This window comes from Procambarus clarkii, chromosome 89 (genome assembly GCF_040958095.1).
Source record: "Procambarus clarkii isolate CNS0578487 chromosome 89, FALCON_Pclarkii_2.0, whole genome shotgun sequence".
Classification (NCBI taxonomy): Eukaryota; Metazoa; Arthropoda; class Malacostraca; order Decapoda; family Cambaridae; genus Procambarus; species Procambarus clarkii.
Genome location: NC_091238.1, coordinates 15285855 through 15310592, shown reverse-complemented (window position 1 = coordinate 15310592; position 24738 = coordinate 15285855). Strand labels below are relative to the sequence as shown.

Below are 24738 nucleotides of genomic sequence, written 5' to 3'. Positions count from 1 at the left end.
TTATTGAGGCAGGAAGTCAAGTAACCGGGTTAGCGGTCCAGGTTTAAAAAATAGTGCAGCCGTTACTTAAAGTTATTGGGTCAGGCGGTGACGTCTTCTATTGTCCATGGTAATTGTCTGAAGGGTCGCTCGGCCCTACTTATAAGCTGGAGAGGAGATTTGCGCTTCAGTATTCTGCCGTGTCTTGTTGAAGGAAGTACTTTGAGAAGCAAGTAGATTGTAAAAATTCATCCACTATAAATAATTTCCACCAAAGTTTTCGCGATATTATCGTGTCCTATTGGAAGAAGCAAGTCAGTGCAGAAGTCCTTCCTGTGTGTACGGCAGGCATGAAGATCTTTGCTGGCCTACTACTCCTTGTGGTGCTCGGCCAGGCAACCGCCTCGCTTTACGACAAAGATGTCATCGACGTGTACAAGTTGGCTAACAAAACTCCAACAAGTGTAGGCAAGTTTACAAAACTTCAACAAGTGTTGGCAAGTTTACAAAACCACAATAAGTACAGGCAAGTTTACAAAACCAAGTGTAAATTTACAAAAGCACAGGTGTAGGCAGGTTTACAAAACCGCAAGTGAAGGCTGGTTTACAGAACCCTAAGTGTAAATGCAGATTTACAAAACCACAAATGTAGGCAGATTTACAAAACCCATAAACTTTCCAACAACAAACATGGGCAAGTTTACAAGCCCCATGAGGGATCCCACATGATCAGTCGTGTCCAGCACTTTACCAACTAGCTCACATAAGATAAGGTTGCAATCTTGTCTTTGTCCAATCCTTATTTTGACCCTTTACAAGTGCTAGTATAGTCATAATGGCTTGGCAGCTTTCTCCTCATAGTTCATTCATTCCATTCTCACGTTTTGACCAGCGATAATATGTTTTTTTTTTTTTTTTAACCATGACCGTACGAGCTAGGCAACCCATTTTCACTATCGAGGCCAAAACTCATTAAACAGAGGAGGCCTAAATTTTGCTGTACGTGTACTCTCATTAAAGCACTTAAAATGTAGAGTATTAAATGTAAGTACAGGATGGCATTGTCTTAAGACTTACCAAATTTATGTATGACTCACTTGCGTTGGTTAGTTTCTTATGTAAATTACTACTGGAGCTGTCATCTATTACTTACTTTATCCGGTAGCAGGTTCTTCAATAACACGCATTTATACGATAATTTGATCGTTTAATTTATGCTAGGCTAAGCATTCGCTTAGTTTCAGGCTTGAAGCTTTCAAAAGAACAATATATATACATCAACAGACTTTCTCAAATGCACAAAAAATTAGTTAATGCAGAAAAATATTCGCCTATGAATACACAAATAGCTATAAACATAATTATGAGCCTGATTAAAAATTTTAGCGCACTCTTACACTGCCGGTGATTCTCGCACTGCTCTCTTCACCACTCAGGAATATTAATAATCTTATAACTGGTGTCTTTAACTACACACGAAAAGCCTACAAAGACACGAATGAGTGTCTCCACTGTGACTAATAATCTCCACCGCAATATATAAGTACAATAAACAATATCATTAATCGTTTCACAAGAACCTCATTCTATCAGCGATAATTTATTCCTAGGCTAACATGAATTTGGAACCTGTTCGCTCCACATGTAGATATGCGGGAGGTCAACCGAAAATATGAAGGCTCTGGCCTTCGATTTATATGGGAAAACCACCAAAAATTCTGCACCAGTCGCGGATTTAGCGTCATTAGTAAAAATGACAGAACGGGAATGCCAACTGAAATGTTTCAGGGAAAGCTGCCGTAAAACAGTAGCAGAAGTGAAGCAGTTGACTTTACGCAATTTTAATGTCGCTTCCTCTTCTTAAATATAATCACGTTAACACAATTCAAAATCGTTTCTCATCACACATAACAAGGTCGAGTTGTATCCTCCAATGGTTAAACTCTTAGATGTTTTGATTTGGAACTTGATCTTTTTGTGAGATTTAAAAATCCGTTACCTAATTAGCTTGACTGATGTAGATTCATCTGCTTGCCGCCAAGTTCGCCGAATTTCTATACGGAGGATAGGCTCGACTTATCTCGGCTAAACTATATGGAAAAACAAGAATGCTGAAGTATGATGGGACATTAAGATGCTGCAACATATCCCAGCTCGGTTAATAGGTTTACAAAAATAATCCTCCAAACACACCCAGATTACTATCTTCTTAGTCACCTCGTGCTTTAAACCCTCAGAAATCTTAAAGCCATCCCTCTGAACTAAACCTGCTATATACCTGAACTCGTACTAAAAATATTGTGTCCCGTGTATATATGAGTTGACATAATTTTCCTTAGACAAACATTCACTGCAAAATCCTGTTTTAGGCTAATATCACCAATAACTGAGATTTCTTCATTGGTCCTAATTGCTAAACTAAACTTTGGCTAACAATTTCCACCTACATTTCCCTATATCACTGCCACATATGACGAGGAAAAAATATTGGTGTGTTCGTATTTCCAGCTATTATGTTTTCCTTGTTCTTAATATCCTCAACAATACATGCTCCTAGAAAGCACATCCGTATCCTCCTCTTGCTATAACAACAGGGATATAAATAACATTAAATATATCAACAAAACAGATAACTCGAATTACTGGTTTGAATACAGGGTAGTTGTTTCATGGACCAAATTGTCAGGTAACATAATAGACAGAGTCGATGGATTGTTTCTATAATAAGCTAGACCTGAAAAATGGATTTGCGTCTCGTTTTGCCTAGTAGGCTGCTTCATTTAACTTAATCCATAAGTTCTTACCTGGCGTAAAATGTCTTATACACATACCTAAACCAGGCGATTTTAATTTATGTTTTAGAGTTCATATTATTGTGTTGGCTCCAGGAGGAGAGGCAGAGGATCCCGGCTGGGTGGGTGCAGGCAAGACAGACAGCGAGGTGGTCAAGTCCAGGGCAAGGCGCTTCATCAACCTACCCCCAAACAGCATCTTAAGTGTACGTTCCTTAATCCGATTATTTCACGTGTTCAGGTGGATGATTTTAATTATATATATAGGAGATAGTGTCAGACCACAAAGGGAATGGATATTAATAAGGTATCAGTGAGATAAATGCATATCAATGATCCTACTCAAATCACCCTTTAACTGATCAGTCAAAAATGGATCTAAATTTTACAAACCTCTGCTAGTGTTCAAATTACATGATTTTGCAATCGGTTTTGAAGCAGCTTCAATAATGTTCCTATTGAAAATGATTTTACAATTCGTTATTGAAGAAGCCCTCTCCCCAATTGTGTGTATTTATACCTCAATAAACTTATTTCAATTTCAATTTGGTGAGAACTAATTGACAAATGACACACCCACTCCACCTACCAACACATTCCACATAATATCTCTCCCGCAGTTAATTTTCACGCTATCGATATCTGCGCCGGGTCTTGCTGATATCGGCTATGTGCAGCACATCGCCAACGCCACCTTCCGCCTCCCCAATAACACCATCAACTTCGGCAGGAACTTCCAGCACGGAGCCTCAGACCGCACCAACATCTACGGTCGCCTAGAGACCTTTCTCAACAGGTGGGTCCGCTGATTAATTGACGAATTAGGGCACCCAAGAGGTGGCATAGGCATGAATAGCCTGTAAAGGGTCCGCTTCACAGTACATAATGATATACCACCACATGTTCTATATATACACAATGTGCGCAATATGTGAGTAAGATAGACCCCTACTCCAAGATAACTAATCTCTGACATACAATCATGTAAGGCTCTTGGTTTATGTTATTTCCCATACAATATTATATATTTTTATATTTGGTTAAATATGAACGCATTGCTGACGTTGTTGATATTATAGTACAGTATAAGCTTTCTATGCTTATGATTAATGGTCAGAAACTAATGATTATTGAATAGTATAATATTTTCTACAACGTTTCGTTCCACTCTGGAACATCTTCAGGTAAGGAATGAATTATCCGAAGATGTTCCAGAGTGGAATGAACCGTTGTCGAAAATATATCCCTCAATAATAATTAGACTTTTTTACCATGATTTTCGGTAACTTGATTGCTCTTCTTAATTCAGAGAATAAGAAAACCGTTTGATGCATAGAAAGTTTATAAGATCAACAATGCCAGCAATGCAGTCATATTTAACCAAAAATGCTTAAAGGAACACCTACTGCCCAAGTGCATATAACCCAGACAGCCAGAGCTCCAATGCACCCTAGTGTATCCAGTACTTTATCCACTAGACCACACTGTTAAAAAGATTGGAAGTCGTCAGACCCCTTAACCCAATCCCCGACAGTACTCGGTAGTCAATTATGGGTCCGTATATTTAATCGAATCACCTAGCAAGTTGGGACCAGGTGAGTAACACAAATGTGGTCTGGTGGTTAAAGTACTGGATAGGCTAATGTGCATGGAGCCCTGGCAGTCTGGCTTCGAATCCTTCAGGGGGTGAGGAGTTTTCGGTTTATATATATGTCGTACCTAGTAGCCAGAACGCACTTCTCAGCATACTATGCAAGGCCCGATTTGCCTAATAAGCCAAGTTTTCATGAATTAATTGTTTTTCGACTACCTAACCTACCTAACCTAACCTAACTTTTTCGGCTACCTAATCTAACCTATAAAGATAGGTTAGGTTAGGTAGGGTTGGTTAGGTTCGGTCATATATCTACGTTAATTTTAACTGCAATAAAAAAAATTGACCTAATACATAATGAAATGGGTAGCTTTATCATTTCATAAGAAAAAAAATAGAGAAAATATATTAATTCAGGAAAACTTGGCTTATTAGGCAAATCGGGCCTTGCATAGTAGGCTGAGAAGTGCGTTCTGGCTACTAGGTACGACATATATATATATATGTACACATACATATAATATATATATATGTACACATACATATAATATATATATATGTACACATACATATAATATATATATATGTACACATACATATAATATATATATATGTACACATACATATAATATATATATATATGTACACATACATATACATACATACATATACATACATACATATACATAGTTAGGGCCTCGTAGCCTGGTGGATAGCGCGCAGGACTCGTAATTCTGTGGCGCGGGTTCGATTCCCGCACGAGGCAGAAACAAATGGGCAAAGTTTCTTTCACCCTAAGTGCCCCTGTTACCTAGCAGTAAATAGGTACCTGGGAGTTAGTCAGCTGTCACGGGCTGCTTCCTGAGGTGTGTGTGTGTGGTGTAGGAAAAAAAAAATAGTTAGTAAACAGTTGATTGACAGTTGAGAGGCGGGCCGAAAGAGCAAAGCTCAACCCCCGTAAAAACACAACTAGTAAACACACACACCCCACCCCGGGCTTCGATCTCTACCCCTCCGCTTATCTCCCCCCCCCCTCCAGTCTCCACCATAACTGCTCTCTCTCCCACATTCACAACCCAACCTGCTCTTCCCCCCACCCCTTACATTCACCACCCAACCTGCTCTCTCTCTCTAGAGATACTCTAGAAATGGTGATCCTCAGTATACCTCACATAAACATGCTATTAGGCCTACTGTAGTGTTTCTTTGTTCTTCACTCACCATTGTACCTTTCTTTGAAGTTTTGGCTACGATGGCCAGGCCTGCACCTTGAGGACTCTCTGTGAGATAGCCGAGTCGCCCTTCGAAAACAGCCTTTATGGTGAAGTAGTTAATCTCGTCTTGTCGTAAGTATATTTCCTATATTTTATAGTTAATATTATATCTAAAGAGTAAGTACGTAATTATCAAATTAAATCGCAAAGGCTGGAAGACTATATAGACTACATAGGTTTACAATAGCTTTAGAATACACTCTATTGAGATATTAACCTACATCTCTTTATGTGCCCATCTCACACCAGACTGTCTTTCTTTTGCCTTCTTTATCGATACCCGAGAATTGTATGTTGTTATCATGTCCTCCGTTTCTTCTCTCCTGTCATGAAAAGCTAAATGCTTATAGTCTAACCTGGGTCATGTCTTTCAGTTCTGGGACCAGTCTGGCAGTGAACCTCTGAACTTTTTCCGGTTTCTTTCTGTTTGACTAGGTAAGTGCTCCATGCTGGAGCTGCATACTCATGAATTCTTAAAATATGTCATATACTGCATTCTGAATCATTCCTTGCTCAGGGGTTATGAATGCAGTGTTTATATTTAGCTTTGCATGCACCGCTGATGTTATCTAGTTTATGTGCCCCTCAGGGGATAAGTTCATTGTTTCTGCTATAAGGTTTTCTCTTTGACTTCCAGAGCTGTTTTCATTGCAAACAGTATTTAATATTTAGCCTTCTTTCTCGAGTACCCATCCTCAATACTTTGCAATTGTTCGGTTATACTGTACTTTTAAATTGTTCAGGTCCTCTTGCAATTTGTTCAGGTCATTTTATAGCTTTCTGCAATACCTATGTCCTTATCCTCCTTTTCAGTAAATAAAAGTAATATTCAGATATTACAATATTACAAATATTACCGAATATAATATATTCAGTAATCTGTAAGAATCCCCCCCCCAAAAAAAAAAAAAAAATTTTTTTATCTAGTACACTTACTGTATACCAGTTATTGAATGTGTCTCAGTACTGACGCTTGTTGCACGCTACGTGTCACTTGTCACCATCCTGAGTCTGAGATTTTGCTCTCTGCTACTTGGATTCTTTATCCATTAGATCACCTTGACACTAACACTATGGCTTGTTTTTTCATATTGTGAACTAGGTTCCTCTGATTGCCTTCTAGGAATCTATAATTGTGTTTCATCACAAGGTCCAAATAGCCATATATTTTTATATTAATATTTTCATCGACAAAACACGGTACTAGTACCTATGGATACAGGCTTGAATTTCAGAACCTATCTCATTCTCTCTCTATATATATATTATAATAATATAATTTCTCTGTATCGCATTGTCTGGTAGACACAGCCACAACACCTGCTCGACTCCCAGCAACCTATTTACTGAGTATTAAGTGTAAGGAGACGTGCCCAAAAGTATCATCCTGCCCGGGAATCTAACCCGAAGCCATTCGGTTGTTTGCCGACTGACTTTTGGCCTATGGGAGAACACTCCAATTTACACCCAAACACTCACACCAATGAATTAGTCTTAACGTTACACATAAACTTTACCGCGAGTTTCATCACTTATTCCACTGTACCGCAGCCTAATTTTCCAAACTAGTGTATTATTTTATGAATTAAAATTTTAAACGTTCGTGTTCTATTTTGGTTTTATATTTTCAAGTAGATTATTTATACTCATCTTTGTAAACCATTTCATTCATTTGTACACTCCAATCATGTCCCCTGCAGTATATGCCAGGATGGAGTGTTCTCTTACTCTTCATATGGAAGCGTCCCAATTCCAGGGATTAATTTAGCCATCCATCTCTTCATAAATTCTATAAAATTCACATTCTAAAACAGTGTCCAAAACTGTACTCTATAATCCAATTTGAGTCTAATAAGCATACATAGTATAGCTGTTAGCTGTATTGCTGACGTTTCTAGATACCAAATTCTTATCATCTTTTTAACCCTAGTGGTGCAGTGGTAACCCTTGGTCAGCGTTTCGCGAGCGACTAGGGCAAGGTTCGAATCCTGGCCAGGGAGGATTGACTAGGTTCTAATTTTTTAACTAAGTCTATGTTCACCCAGCAGTGATTGGGTACCTGGTTGTTTAACGATTGACGGGTTGTATTCCTGGGAAAAGTTAGTGGGTAAAGCTTACCGTGAGTTAAGGGAAGGGAAAGCTATTAGCCTGCTAAAAGAAGGCAGACATCGTCTGTCCTTGTACCCGCCTGTGTGTATATATAAAAAAAAAGTAATTTCGAAATTTTAAGTAATGTTTTCTAAGTTTTAAATAGCTACTAATCCAATTTGGCAATATGTTTAGGAATAGCGAATAATTGTCCTTAAAGTCGAATGTATAAAATTATGCTAAAATACGATCTTTTCCAAATATGGCAATACAGTGACAAACGTCGGTTTTTAAGGCCCCCCCCTGCCATTTGAACTATTAGTCGTTTAATGGTGACTGTTCTCTAATTTGTTATATTTAATAACCTAACCCACACACGTCGTCATTTTCCTTTTTTTCAATGTGTGGGATGGGTTATTGTCAGCCATATTATGACATTCTCTGCACTGGTTTTATTTAGTTAATATTGTACGTGTGCGCCTTGTATTTTCTCTCTACATGTGCCACAAAGGTTACACCTAACATTTACCAGAATATTTCCTTTTTGCATCCAGGGCATCAAGAAGTCCCATCGAACACGCTGAATACAACAAATACATGGCAGCAGAGTACTACGGCAAGACCTACGGCCAGTGTGACAGACTCTACCCGACCTGTCCAACCTCCTTCCTGGACAAAGTTTCCAACGCATTCACCTGACAGCCGAAGAAAAACTTAAGCTTATGGAGAATCCTCTCATTTTTGTTTACATATTATCTCGTCAATCACGTCCGAGGGATATTCCTGCCTTTCGTTGTCTTGCACTTTCTAAAGTAATTTTTAAGCGAAATGCATCTCCTAGCATTTATAAAACAATTAAAGAAATATGGTGCTTCCAGCCTGCCCACCCGCTTGTTATAGACAGGCTGTATATAATTTAAGGGTGGTAGTTATCAATGTGTAAAGTATAATTAATTTTGTTGAAGCCGACTTTTCTCTCATTTATAATTGTGTAAAATAAACTATACGTTTTTTAATATATTTATTGAGATTGACAAACATAATAGACAACCGGGTACGCTTGTGATCATACCCCTCGCGTCAAGCGAGAATGCAAGTACTCGTCCCACTTCCCCAAATCCGTATGGGGGAAGGTCGGCCATCTTGGCGCGCGGATTGAACGCTCCTGGCTGGACTTTCTTTCCACACCTTACCTGGAACTCATCTTTAATTCAGCTGGCTTCTTTGGGCCAGTGTGTGCTCACTGCAGCTACCCAGGGGCTCACAGGACCGGGGGAGGCCGGAGCCTCCCAAATGGACGCCTCCCCGAGCGGGGGCGCCATGGATGTTGACAGCAAGTCCCAGAGAGGAAAACGTCTGCTAGAAGATGAGTCGGCTGATGCTGCCCCAGAGCGAGATGCTAAGAGGATATCCTCCCCTTCAGAAGACCTTAGTCTTGTGGTACCCCGTTCCTCGTTTGTGGTAGTCCTAATCCAGTCAGAATCAGGTCAGTGCGTCTTTGCAAATCCTCGTACCTTAGGTGCAGCAATCGAGGCTTCCGTATTGTGGCCACATTGCCTGCCTGAGACCATACGTACCCTGGGTAGGGGTGCAGCACTCAAGCTACATATCAGAAAGGAGGCTCTATCACACATCTGTGTATCTGACATTAATAAGTTGGGGGACTGGCCTGTCAGGTGCCGACAGGTATTGTCGCAGGAGGAGGAGTCTCGGGCCCGGTATGGGAAGATTGGCCCAATTGACCAGAGTGTAGATGTGGATGACATCCAGGCCGCTCTGCAGGTATTAGGGGGTGCATCAGTGAGATTATTGGAAGTTACCAGGATTCGCGGAGCAGCAGGGCCGACATCCATGGTCCGTGTAAAGTTCGATGGGCACCTCCCTGACCGAGTGGCACTACACAGGACCTCGTATCAGGTTCAGCCCTACAATTTCCCTGTTTTACGATGTTACGCTTGTCATCTATTGGGCCACAGTCGCCTGACCTGCCGTAATACAGCACGGTGTGCAAACTGCGGCAAAACTGGCCATTCAGACAGAGATGACGGTGGGTGCTCTGCTGCACCCCGCTGCTTTTTATGCCATGGCCATCATAAGGTTACGTCTAAGAGTTGCCCTGTATATCTTGAGGCCCTCCAGTTGGACATCGATCACAAAACAGCGGGGACACCTCGACATGAGCTGTTCCAGAAGTTGCGTACCCTCAATCAGCCTATCGCTTCTTCTCGCCTCCAGGTTCCCCCTGGTCGGGCCTCTTCACAAGTAGGAACTAGCAGACGCTCTTGCCTGTCCCAGTCACATGCCACATACGCCCAGGTTGCTAATCGATTTTCCCTCCTGGGTAGCCTTGACACTGACGGAAACTCATCCACGGATACAGACATGGACGCTCAGTCTCGGCCGGAGCCTAGCACTCGTCACCCTCCTGCCTTTCCTCAAAGAAGCCAACACCGGCGTCGTCGACACACCCATCGATCAGGAGGTACTGCTCCAACAGACAGCCCTGATGATCCTCTGGTCCCCCAGGCACTTTCCGAAGGGATTGTGACACCGGGGGAACATGAGGCCCAGAGTGAGGCTCCCACCAGTCGCAGACGCCGTCAAGAGAGTTCGCGAGCCGACCACCGCTTCCGTCAGGCAGAGAGAAACATAGATCAACATCCTCTTGACTGGAAGTCATTGATACCACATATTTTACTTACTTTGTATGAAGGTTTTATGGCTTTTTCTAGTGGTTCCCCCTTTGGAGACGTCTGTGCACTGGTGGTCAAAAAGTTAGCTGTTGTATTTCAGGGATAATGGCGCCCCATCCTGAGAATACTGTGGTGTTTTGGAATGCCCGCTCCCTTTTTAAGAAGACGCAATTTTTACGCAATTTTATCGTCGTCATCATTCTCGACTCCTCGACACTGCCATCACTCGTCTCCGGATTGGGCACACTTGCCTGGCCGCACATCTCCATCGTCTACGGCTGGTAGATTCCCCATATTGCCAGTGGTGTCCGACCCAGGAGGATACAGTGGAGCACCTTCTACTTCACTGCCCTCGATTTCATAGCGCTCGCGTCAGACTACAGAGTTCCGTTCGTAGGCTGAATATTCCCCGCCTCACAGTTCCCGTTCTCCTTGACGGGGCAGGTGCGAGAGACGAAGACGTCCGTCATGACATCCTTCGCCATACCTTCCGCTTCATCCGTCATGTCCGCGGCCTGAAGAGACTGTAAAATTTGTCGCCTGAGGAGATTGTAGGGTCTGTGGCCTGAAGAGACTATAGGGGCCCCATCCCTTCGCTATTTCCCGGTATCGGGCAGCCGGGGCGCATCCGATCCCACGATCGTCGTCGCCCCTAAATCAACACAACAACAACAACAACAAATCCGTATGCACATCCCTGGCACCTTTCTCAAACCATGTACACACATGTCCGCAGCCTCCCACCGACCATACATGCACATGACTTCTCAAGAATGCACATGCCCTCCACCGCCGCCTCCCAACCATGCAAGTACGTGCCTTCACACTCCACTCCGTCATGGTACACTCGATTCAGAAGCTACCTACACGGCACAATAGCGACATCACCTGTGCCCAAAGAATGCACCTATGCCCCCGAAAGATGCACCTTTGCCCTGAAGAATGGAGGTCAGCAATTTACATCCATGATACTTCCAAGGAACCGGCTGACCAAATTAAACGAGTTTCGCATTAGGCTAGTGGAAAATGAGTATCCGGATGCCGAATCAAGAGAATGTAGCAACAATGTTAAGAAAAGTTTAAAGCACCTTACTTTAAAGTCACCTCTAATGAAATTAAGGTATACCCACCTCATCTGACCAGCTGAACGCCATTCCAAACCCTTTAACTAACGAAAAACAATTGGCTGACTACACCCTGCTACCAATAAAATTAATGGTTTTACAAGTTAATGTACTTTAAATTTTTCACATTTATGCTTGGGATGCAGAGAAATTGGTTACACTTATTTATCTAACTGGTATAGACCTCTGGTCAGCTAATATTTATCTAGATGCCACAAATTAATGAACTGCAAATCTTAATTAAATAATATTTTCGTATAATTCAATCCACGTGCAGAATATTTGTTCACAAAGAAACCAATAATTTAGATAAGTAGGTATAACTATCCTAAAGTAAATATTATACTATTGCCCGTTAGATGACAACCCTTTATCTAGCTTTGCTCCTCCAAGCTGCAGCCCATCATTAGTTACAGCCCCGCTCCTATGCCAGGTAAGTCCACTACGGGCTCACCATATATTGCCCGTGCTACTTGGACTTTTTGTTCTGAGTAGTCGAATCTAAAAACAACAATGCAGCCGACTTCAGACATTTGTAAATACCGAGTAACCCAAAATCGCTTTTTTAATATAAAATAATGCGTATTATAATTGTGTAGTTGGACCTAGGATAGGTAGATATTTTGGAGTACGCGAGATTCAGATAAGGTGATCAGAAAAAATTATTACTATAGTCTGACAGCTGGATTAACAAATAATAGTCTAAAGAAGGCACCAAGCCTGTGAAATTAATTGCCACCATCAGTGTCTCAAGATATAGAAAAGGTGTTAAATATTACCGAGGATGCCAATACGAGAACCAAAAACACTTAGGGAAGCGATATCGAAGGTATCTTCTCACCAAAAATTATATCTAGGAACAAATAACTTAAATGGACATTAAGAAAGCAGGACACGACCTTCTTGAAAATTGGGACATTCTACAGGGATTTGCACAACTGTAGGAGACTATACAGTTTGGACACTAGGGACCAGAGCTTTTTTTCCGTCGCTACTTTTCTTTCATCGAGAAATGGGGAGGAAAGAAAAACACGAGGAAGAGAAAAAGGTGTAACAAAATTAGTAAAGGAGGCTATAGGAGCACTAGGATAAAAAAGAACCAATTAAATGCCGTTCTTTCGAGCATCGCACTCCGGTTAAGACCCCTCACGCCGACAACGGGCTATTCGAGAGGGGGAAAGGGCTTAAAAACCTAAACTTGTATCCTGTACTAGGTCTAATGACTGCAATATGCTAAACTAGGCCGAGATGTTAGTCTCCTATTTTCAAGCCCTTTATAATAGTATAAAACTTGGACTGAGCACTTAAGTTCATTTTTGTGTACACATGCGAGTCTAACTTTATAAACCAGCATTTTTGTATTGCAGATTGTGGACCATCTGGGAAGTCATGTCGGGGCAATACCTCTGGGATTCTACCAGGTGGTCCAACATTCATTGGCAATTAAAAATACCGACTGCCTATTTGCCCGTGCAATTTTTTATATTACAAGCTTAAATTCACAAACCCACGTTTCCATCCTACTGCACTCGAAATGTTAGAGATTCAAGCAAGCTTTTTCACCCAACTATTTTTCCGGAAGATTCACCAATGTGCTTTAGAACGCACTATTGCACTTTACCGATTTAAAACAAGTGAAGCAATGATATGCAAGAAAAATTGCAGGCATTTCGTGTTACCTGGTCTCCACACTCCTATATCAGGTTTATCCTATACCTGATGAGCATTTAAGTTTACGTACATAGATACTGAAAGTAATTATGAGAGAGCACTAAAGTCGGCGTGATATAACACGGTTATTGAAATATCGCGTCTCTTAGGTACAAGCTTAAGGGTTTCTGGCGAGAAAATATTCCAATTATCGAAAGGCGCCGCGATGCCGAGGAGACGCTTTAGCACTTTTGTCGCAGAATATCTTGGTTACTGTCTAAGACAATTTACACAAGACGAGCGAACTCTTAAGTTACCGTATGCCCTTTAAAGTGAAGTTACACATTTACACAGTAACATTTCGGTAGTGTTATCAGCTACTAAAGTCTGCGTTTGTGAATTACCAATCACTAATGTGTCTTGTCAATGACATTAGTTTTTAACCAAAGTTTTATACCAAATTTAGAACAGTAGGCTTATTGGGTTTACAAAAGGTATCTTTGCTAAGGGATCTGCTGTCGGTCAACCTGTTACTGACCAGACTGCGTGCTTAGAACAAATTACTACACCATGCCATTATCTTTTTTTATTGGATACCTTTAATTCGCACCTACCGCCTAACTCATTGTAGCGACGAGTTCTTAATCTTTGTAAGAACGGTGGTTTCCCAGGTATTAATCTGACCAATCACTGCAAAATTTCAAGGGAAATAAATGCCATTAAATAGCATATCAAGTGGGAATAATATAAAGGTGTTGGTTCGACCTATTCTGCGTTGCTCTGATATTTTGCCCACTGCAATGTTGCCTATACTGCACAAAAATGTGATACTCTTATTTCCCCTGGATAACGATGTGAACATAAATCTCTTTTCTGGTATTCAAGATTAAAATATTTTAATATTACCGCAAGAGAAAACTCAAGGAAAAGTAAATACAAGCTAGAAAAAAAAAAACATTTATTGTCCTTAGTAGGCACAGAAGTATTACCTGGATAAATATCTCCATAGGAGATCGTCACAATTATTAATACAAGTTACAGTTTCACCGGACCACACACACACTTCATTAGGAATTTTTAATGGTCTTAGAAAAATTAAGACAGTCCTTAAGAATAAAAAGCATTGGAAGATAAAAATAATATAATGTACAAAAGTGTTCCATAAAAACTAACTAAAAGAAAAAAGTATACTTCGGGTCTACATTATCCTAGTTGCATTATCCTCCAGGACAGGAGAATTAATGCAATCCCACCGAATACTTGGCAAATATTAAATATTTAGCGAGTCTTACTCTAAAGAAATATTTTACTAAAAGCAATAATCTATAGCATACCATAGAAATTTCAATTACAATTAAAGCATTATTCCTTCATTGAAATTAGAAATTGAAATTAATAAAACCAATTAAATCAATGCATTATTTTTAGAAAGCTCTGTAATAGAAGGCAGCCGAAGTCTACGAGACATTTCCATTGGATTCGAAATCAGAGGTTCGGCCCCACGTGAGCTTATTTCTACTATTTTACATTCTGGGAATGCAAATGAAGAAAGCAATTCCAAAGAGTCGTCATAATCTGGCGAAAGAGGTGGTGTTAATATGCTAAACCAAGATTCCCACCAGCTATCTCCTGGAGGAGAGGTACACACATCAGAATAAGCTGACCACACGCTTTCCTCAGCAGAGTTGTCTGCACATGCATCCACAGTTTTGTCTACACATGCATCCACACTTTTGTCCACACATGCACCCACACTTTTGTCCACACTCCACTCTTCACTGGTCTCTGCCAAAGAGCCCAGTGAATTATCCAAGACACTACTGCCAGTGGAAGAAACTCTTATCCTGGATGGAATTTGCTCTAGTTCAGTCTTTGTTATTTTGTCTATTGCATTCCCAATTAAAGTTCCAGATGCATCGGAGCCATCAGAATTTCCTTCCATAATTCTAATTGCATAGAGCCGCCGCAAGTTTGCTAAAAGAACATCACTAGCAGATGGGTCGGGAGAAACGCCAGCATTTTTAGCCAAGGCCAATAACGCTGAACCTAGTCTATCTTGTCGAGAACGCAGTCTGTGACCTCTCATGGGAGATATTCCTGCAGCCTCTTCTAGGTCATGAACGAAGTGACAGCGAGTCCCATACTGACAGTAACCTAAACTATGATAGGTGCGGCACAGATCCGTCTTGTAGCGGGGATGACGAGGCACAGCACGTAGTTCATTCAGTCCATGAGCGAAGGTGCAAGTGCTTCCAAACCTGACAATATAAGACTAAAGTATACTCAAAACTTTTACAGCAATAATAGTATGTTAAGTACAAATCAAACCCAAATCATTAATATAGAACCAACTTCCAGAATCACGGTAAAGATGTAGCAAAAATATTTTTAAATGTTTGAGATAAGTAATTAATGTCAGTAAATAGGGAGATTATTAAAGATAGCAAATTGACGAATCTAACCGAATCTGACGAATCTAAGGGGTTGAAACCGAACCACTTCAGATTCATATAGGACAAAGTTAAACAGGCTTTGCATGGAGGTTAAACAAAAACACATAAATGAACTTATAAGAATGAATCCAACACCATGTTGTGTATGGGTCAACTAGGCTGGCCAAGAATAATGAAGGGACACTAAACAATAAGGGAATGACATATCGATATACACTTATATCGCCAATGGAGTTTATGGATTGGTTCAAGTAACTGGGATTTTCAGTGGATGCGGTAGATTAAATGTCACTGACCTAAACTATATCATGGTAACAAATTAAACTGACGAGAACAGGATCGTGCAAAGTTATACAAAGTGATTAATTTAACTAGACGAGCTTATTAAAGCAAACTTTAGATTCGAAAATGGGCAGAGAATGCCAGAAGCAGACTAAACTTGCCATGAGAAATTTGGAGAACAATTTGAAAGTAAATAAAAAGCCTGGAAAAATAAAGCAAGCAAATTTGCATCGATTCAAAAGGGAGGGCGAGATAAAGTGGTGGGTAGGGGTAGACTACAAAACTAAAAGCAAATGCAAAACTTCCATATGCAGATACCGACTATATGTTCAAAAAATTAAGGAAACTAGTTAATGTACCAATTACTATAAGCGAGTGTTGTGCATCAAACTCAGGAAAACTAAGGCACACTGGTAATTTATGATAAAAGGAAAAATCTTAGAGTCCCTTGGTTTGAAGACTCTGCCTTTTCGATCACTCACGTGGAAATAAATACCCGACTTGCCAAGTTTTTCTAATATGCAGATAAAGACGACTAATCCTAAGGGAAGGGCCCCGTCTAATCAATTTTAAAATCTACCAATAAAATAATGCTAGAAATTATTAAACACTTTCGTACGTCATTTGAGCCTGCAGATTTACTTTCAATGACAGCTGACTAGTTAATTTATGACCGATAGAATAATGCCCTTAAAAATTTTCGAAGGACTATTTCAGCAAGTTTATGGTGATGAAAGATAGGCGTCAAGCGCACACAAGTACTTTTCTAAAAAAATGGTTCCAAGGTTTGAAACCAGACGCTGTGGGCTAGCCTCTTAAGAACTTTGCAATGGTCATTTGTGATTAATGAGTTTCATAAGGTGGTTAGGAGGAGTCTACCCCAGAGTAGGATTTGCTCCCATTGCGACAACCAACGACTTAATAAAGTGGCCGAGTTTAAGAGTTTGCTGGACGTAAATATTGCATTGAAACGTGCAGACCGGGTACCCGCCCCCATTTAGTACTACAAATAATCACCCAGAGTATTCACAACCTACAGTAGAGTAACAAAAAGGCAACCATTTATAAGTCATTAAGCCTACGGCTTTGTTCAGACTATTAGCCAGCTAATTTACGAGTATTTCCACCACTTTTCATACTGTATTAGAGTTGTGCACACTTATTTCAACTGATTCAACGCTAATTCGGAAGATTCAACTGCAAGACTACGATTATCCAAATTATGGCTATAATTATCCTAATTATAGATTTATAGCTGCATTAAGAATTCTAACAATACAGAATTCTAATTCTGTATTGTGTATGTAGTTTTGCAGGAAGTTTGACTCAAAAGATAGTGTCATGGAAGGAAATTAGTTTATACAACAAATTCTGAGAAAAAAAAACTAGATTAATAAATAATGCCAACCTTTGAATATAAGGCTATCTTAGTATGAACACTAATAATAAAAGAATACGAGGAGTAGAGATTTACAACCACCATGTGTAGTATTTAGAAATAATGAAAAAGACTACAGAAGTACAAGTAATTACCAAAAAGAACGCACCAAACCGGGAAGGCTATGCAAGAAGTAATATAAAGTAGATGAAACTCAAGATATGGGAAAACACAGATGTTTGGACCTTTTGAACGAATAGACGATGGTCGACTGGTGAAGCCGGCACCGAACTGTATCTGAAGGTAGGAGGGGAAGACCAGGATGATTAAAAGGACATTTTGTTTTGTGGTTTGGTAAAGTTTCCACAATGAGGATAAATGTGGGTGAAAATTGTGAATTTGTTTTGTACTTTACATGGCATCTTGCTAGCAGAACTACACCTGGTCTTATGTTTAACGATTTTGACGGATTAGGACAAACAATTACTGATAAGTTGAGAATTTGATTTTTATATAAATTGTGACCATCTCAGTCCAATTTTATTCTTATTTATGACCAAGCATTTAAGAAAGTAATTATCCAAAGACGCCAAACCGTGGAGGCTATGCAATCCCTGAAGCAAATTTATCTAAATATAGTAAGAACAGTGAAGTTTAAAAGTGAAAAGAACCGCCACCCTACCCATGTAAGAAAATCTACCTACAATATTTGACCGTGCTATTTCCTTCTCAAATAATTATATTGTATATGCAATGAAACAGACTCACTTGCAAACTTCATTCTCTTCAAAGCTTCTGCACAACTCCGTTTTGTAGCGCAAGGGATTGGATGGACGAGCTGGTATTGTCCCTGCCAGTTTTCTTACTGTTGCCGCTTCCATTGGTATTACTGTCGTTGCTGCTACTGCTCTCATTACAATTACCAATGCTATTTGTGCTCAAGGTAACAGTGCTAGTACTGCAACAGCTGCTGCTGCCGCCACCATCTTCACACTCTCTCCATAACGAAGTCTGCTTTGGACTAAAATGAGATGGGGTGCCTCTTATGTCTTGTTTTGGTGTGCAGCTCCTGTGGTTGCCGTCATTATTACAGTTTAAAATACGTGTTTGATGATGAGGGGGTTTGTTGATTAGAGGGTCTAGTCGACGCAGAGGGCTAGGCCGACGACGGGAGCTGCGCCGGGGGCTGGGATGGGGGCTGCGCCCGGGGCTGAGCCTGCGCCGGGGGCTGGGTCGCCGTCGTGGGCTGGGCCGACGCCGAGGGCTGGGTTGAGGCAAATTGTTTGAAGGGTGCAGTGGCCTCAATCCATCTGTTTGACTTGCTCTGTTTGAATTCTTCCTGCTAGCTAGAAAGGAATTTCCAGCTGAACGACCACTACTTCTACGGTGCCCCATTGAAAATTGTCGACTGGAGTTCTCGACCCTGAAATTTAGAACGTGATGAACTTTATCCTCCGGAAGCCACCAGACTACCTGCATGCCCCTCACCTGCCCCCCCCCCCCCCAACACACACACACGCTAAACAAATACGACTAATTTTAGTGACTGTAGTAAACTATTAGAACGCAGGAACAGTCATTAAAGGCTTCCCAATGCCATATCTGCAAGTTGCAAACGAGATTTATCGCTTCCCACATAATCTACAGACACCATTATTATATGCTATATCAAAGTTACATTAAAGTTGCGAGGAACTACGTGAAATCTTAAAAAAACAAACTAGAAAAATGTTTTAAATCCACATAACTAATAAATTCACAACGGGAGCCATTTGCTATAATTATGCACCTCTAGTAGATCGTTACAACCATTTTGTCTTTGTACTTCGAAACTAGCGAAAAAATTAACCGTTGTCTGCAGTTGCAAGAACCAAGTTAATACGCATAAAGCAAAGCCCCAATTCCACACTAACGCGAATTCATCGCACCGATTACGTAGTGGCTATTTTGTCGAGAACGGGCAGAACGATATACAGCCACTGGCCGTTTCTGTAGTTTTGGTTAAAAAAAAAAAAAAAAAAAAAAAAAAAAAAAAAAAACATGGTAAAGAAAAGCTGTAGGTAATAGGTCCGAGGCTCCAATAAGGCATGTTACAGATCTGCTCAAAAACACTTAAGAAAAAGGCTTCGAAGTAAACCTACGAGAGAAAAAAATTACTTCAGAAGGTACTAGACCGTAAGAAACCAAGTTTTGCAAACTTGCCTCTAGAAACAATTTACAAAAAAATTGGCGAATTCAGAATATTAATAGTCAACTCTATGCAAAAGTCTCTTGTGCTTTTCTGAGGCAAGTGAAAAGCAGAAAAGACTTGCTTATTTTTAAAAGGCAACTTTTAGAGTAATCCATTAAAATTCCTACAGCATATAACCCAAGTGTTATGCCAATACCTGCACATAATTGCTGTCGGAAGAATAAGGAAAGTGTTACGAAGTTGACATACCTCTTTAAAGATTTACCGAAACCCTATTCTCTGTTAATGAATGACACTTCTTCAGCATGAAATGATGAAGTAGTAATGGTTTCTAAAAAGTTTAGATTATTAGTGCGTGCCTGTTACCAATATCTGGATCCAAATTATACCAGGATTCAGTGTTTTGCCCTACATTGTGTCCATTTTTGGAAGCACATGTCCAAACATCATTTATTTTAACCTTTTTTGTTCTCAACTTGCTAATAGAGTCTAATTCAGTATTTAAGATCGCTCTAAACGTTGATGGAATGTGCCAAACCAAGATATGCCAAGCGTAAGAAGCCGAATACTGGGCAACAAGTTATCATATAGCCAGCTTCATGTAGTCAAATTAAATCTAGCCCGTCATAGTAAATTTGACACCCCTGGGCTAGGCTGTTATGGACAGTGCCTAGTGTTTAAAGCCCTTATAAATCAGCTGTATAAAAAAATTGAGGACTAGATAAAATTTCTTCACCCCCTCCATTCCCTGCTAGTGATGGAGGGTAGAGCAACGGTCTTAATTTATCCAAAATGTGCTTGTCCATTTTAAGGAATGAAGAACAATTGTATTTATATTACTTCTAAGCTGCATCGCTTATGAAATCCTCAGATTAGGCAAAATTGTCATTGACTTTGTCAATAAAGTTGTTAATAATAATAATAAACGGTCTCTTTCCATGCAGGTCTGTTCAATTCCCAACCGTCCAAGTCATTGGGCACCGCTCTTCTCCACCGTCCCATCCCAAATCCTTATCCCTTCCAAGTGACCTGCAGTATATTGTAATGGCTTTACGCTGTCTACAGATAGTCCCCCCCCCCTCCCAATCACCACACCGCTAGCCTAGCCCGAACACGCCAGCAGCCCCCCATCCCCTTACACAAGCTGCAATCCGCAACTTTTCGGCCAGAAGAATTCCAATCGAAAGTTTCGAGTTTTGTAGCAGATCCTGTGTGTTCTAGCACACAAGATGTGTGTTTTCCCCCTTTAATATATTTCATTGCCATACCTGATCATCCAATTTATTCAACTAGGAAACACTTTCAGACTTATCCCCCCCCCCACAATCACCACGTATATATGGGCAAAATACGAACTATTCACATCTTCCTCATAGCAGCAGCACCACCACCACATCTTCATAACTCGATCCAGTTGCTATATACAAACTTGTGGAAAGGTTTCTATATTATCTGCGCTTCACATCTTCTCTTTTTATGATTTAACCTTTACCTTTCTGTACTACTGTAGATAACCTAATGTTCCTACATTCGTTCAACATTACCAAATAGGCAAGATTTGTCTACTTCAGTCAATCTTAAAATAAGAATGCAATTGAAAATTGCGCCTTTTATAGGTCTAGTCCATTTCTAAAATAGATTCTCAAAGTCCTAACAATGTCTCGTCCCACCCCACCGTTTATCTTCCTAACCTAGCCAGGGCATTTACTGCAGCCTCATTCCTACCCTTTGTAGGGAAGGGGCTTGCCAAAATTTAAAACCTACACCAAAGGTAAACTACTATAGTTTAATTACCTACTCTTTTTGACACTTCTTAACATTTGTCATACTAAACACCATTAGGGCAGCCGAAAAGCACTACAGCTTAAAAATTACGACAACCATTTGTTTCATACTAAACGCAAAGCAATGGCTTCAAATATGATAAAAAATTACCGACACGTTTCAGCACCGTCTCTGAAAATCTATATTAAAAAGGCAAAAGTAACCGAAGCTCAAATTTTAAAGCCTACAATTATTTAGAATAGTTAGAATAAACTACCTACCAGAGTTTCAATGCGTGCCAGCAAACTGCTCTCATGATCTGTTAAGGAATGGTGACCGGGGAGGGGGTCTATCCAGAAACCATGTTAATATCCAGGTTCAGTGACGGCACTTTCAGTTCAGCCGACAGATACTCAAGGAAATTACATTACGATTATTTTTAAATACATTTTATAACTACCAATCAAAAATTATTTTTATAAAATTAAAGTACAGTATTAAACGAGGGGAGGGAGTTGATTTCTAGGCCAGGGGTGTAACAACGGCACCCGGGCAAATTTTGTTGGCGCTTTTATTGCTAAACCCCTATCCATAATACCCACAAGTTTAATATTGTATAATCATCAGGCTGACTTTATGAAGATAATTTGTAACAAATGATGGTGCACACGGCATTATTGGCAAAGCAGGATTTTATGTTTTGCAAAATGTTGCACGTTCACTGGTAGGCTCTTTGTATTGTACAGTACTATAAAAGGCGGCAGTGTGCAAAACCTGGCCTTTAACCAAGGAACGAAAATTGCATCCATTAATTATATTTGTGCAGGGACTTAAGAATTATTCAAGGTGAATGCCCATTAAAAATTGTATGGTCAAGAATAACCTGACGTTGTGCAGATTGCTTTCCAAATTTTTCCCTCACTTATTATAAAAGCCCTTTAAAGCCAAATTTTCACAATAAAACACATCCTTAAATTCACGAGAACACAAATCCAGCTCCTTCAAATGCAATTTTCGGTCATTGATTTAACTGCTGATCAATTTTCTTTAAGATTCACTATATTCAGGTCATTTGAAAAAAATTAATATATTTTTATATGAATACAAAGTTATAATATCACGTTCACCTTGTTGCTTAAAGTAAATTATGTAATTAGTTTTAAATTTTTACAATTTTTTAACAAGATTTTTAAAAAGCTTTCCATTTACTTCAATGTTATACTTTTGTTAGTAAAACAGATACATGTAAATAAACAAGACCCTTTTCATTAAAAAGGGTAATATTATGGTTATCATTTAATTTACCGAGAACTGCTAGAATTAATTCCCAAAGCAACAGTTATTGCTTATACCGTTTAAAACATCAATAGTTATTAGTTGCCTAAACCGACAATACTTATATGAATTTGCTACACTGTATAGCTAATTTTACATCATTCAATTGTGCGACGAATTACATAATTTGGTTCCTAAAATTAAATTTGACAAAAACCATGATATATTACGTAAACTACATAAAAAAATAGAATGAATAGATAGAACCTGTGGACGAAATACACAAAATACCGATAGTTGCTCCTGGAATTTTAAGAGGGAATAAACCAAAATATTCACAAACTTAACTCTTAAGCCTTATTTCGTGCATACATGCACTATAATGGGAAATTTCGGGTTACTTTTCTTTTGACCTTTTACGGATTTAGAACTACAAAAAAGAAAATACCGTAGCAGCTCATTGTACTGCGATCCAAGTAATTGGCCTTATTTGATGCTATTTTCTACCAACAAATTTTACATTTAATTGGGCTCATAAAAATAAGGAAATACGGCCGATGCCTGGCTAATTTTGGGGCATAAATATCGCGGTATATATTTTTTACCATTAAGTGTGCAGTTAGGTAAGGATTATTTTAGCATACTTTCGTGGCATCTCAAAACTCTTTAGCTATGACCTGTCCACATTCATTGTTAGCAATTAGTCAACACCTGGCGGGCCAAGTCACACTGCACAATAGAGTAAATGTGGTACAATTGATTCTGACCGACACCATCTTGCCAGCGATTCTTGACATGCCTGCATACAAAGATATTCAGCCGCATATGAAGTCAAAGTTCAAGTATGTTTATCGAGACAAGAAAGAAATACATCTCAAAGGGATAGAATAGCTTAGGTTATATCTACCCCCCTATCATATGAAGTTTTGTTAGGCTACACAAGTCTAGTCTAGTTATCCTGGGCCTGAAGCAGGTATATGACGAGAGTTACTAGGAAAGAAATGAAAAGGGGGGGGGAGGAACATAGGCTAGTCATTGGAGGAATCTGCGAGATTCTCACAATTTCTTTCCACAAAATAAAAATTACGGCCCCAAGAATATCCTGCCGTCTTGGTCGTACCGTGATCTTTTACGTAGCTGAAAGGGGCAACTCCCACAACTGCATTCTCACCGGTTCAATTATAAGCCAAAATGCAGTACTCTAAATTAATACGCCAATCTAGTTGTCAAAGGCATTATTATGTGGCCAAACCTAGCAGCCATTTTTTAATGAGGAAGACGAAGGCCTCATTTATTACAGCACTGACGTACAAAAGGACGTCATTCAATAACAATAGTCCCGTTGACCACACAGCCTGTAGCCTCAGTACAATACTTATATCAACACCAAAAGTTAAGGAGAGTATTAAATACCATCAAACAACACTTCTGCTGCATGTCTTGACAACATCTATTTCTCAAATAAAGGAGATACCAAATGATTTGGTTGAATACATCGTTTACAGTGTTCTACTTAAACAACTGTTCGAGTATACAGAACAAAGACGGCTAAATAGGGAATAAATAACATAAAATTACCTCATGCTATACCCTGCCTCTGGTGGTGTCGTGTGGGGGACTGACGCGACATCTGACGGGTCTCTTACATATAACCTCGGTCAGGTTCCCGCCGGAGGCGTCCCGATGGTCGCTGTCGCCCCTCGGGCCTCTCCCTTACACATGCTCTCCTCTACGCCACACAACGCACTTTATTTTAGCACTTCCATGATGAGTGGTTTGTTACTTAGCGCTTTAGAAGCGAGTATATTATCCTAGCGAGGCTCTATATTGTCTGTGTCCAAGGCTCGTGCAGCCATACGGACAGCCTTTAAAGGCGGCAAATTTAAAGTTTTAAGTCAATTTCTTCAGCCTTAAGTAAGAATACAAAAATTTAGTGAATTAATAAAGGTCTAAACTGCAATCAACATTTATTTAATCTAATATTTGCTTGTTAATAATAATAATAATAATGCGTAGGTCTAACGATCCTTTCGGTTGAAAATAGCGTTAGTAGCTAAAATAAGATATAAGTATTGACCTACAACATTTTATATCAATGAGTTCGTTATAATAAATTAATATTACACGACTAGCCTATGCATCTTTATATAACATGTTCTTTACTGATGCTTCTTTATTGTAAATATGCGTTAAACTATATT

General features: G+C 39.7%; 1 protein-coding gene and 1 non-coding gene across 2 annotated transcripts; one reads left to right on the top strand and one right to left on the bottom strand.

Moving 5' to 3' along the window:
- The first annotated feature begins 329 nt into the window (after window positions 1-329).
- On the top strand, window positions 330-8671 carry LOC123773226 (uncharacterized). The gene is made up of 5 exons (XM_045766843.2): window positions 330-505; window positions 2842-2977; window positions 3392-3567; window positions 5607-5711; window positions 8282-8671. Exons 1-5 carry the CDS (start codon window positions 330-332, stop codon window positions 8424-8426), a joined length of 738 nt encoding a protein of 245 aa, XP_045622799.1. The 3' UTR covers window positions 8427-8671.
- Window positions 8672-14135: 5464 nt separating this feature from the next.
- LOC123773322 (uncharacterized) lies at window positions 14136-24259 on the bottom strand. The gene is made up of 3 exons (XR_011225828.1): window positions 24116-24259; window positions 18076-18730; window positions 14136-15452 (listed from the first exon to the last, which is right to left on the bottom strand). It is a non-coding gene; the product is annotated as an uncharacterized protein (transcript).
- Between the last annotated feature and the right edge of the window lie 479 nt (window positions 24260-24738).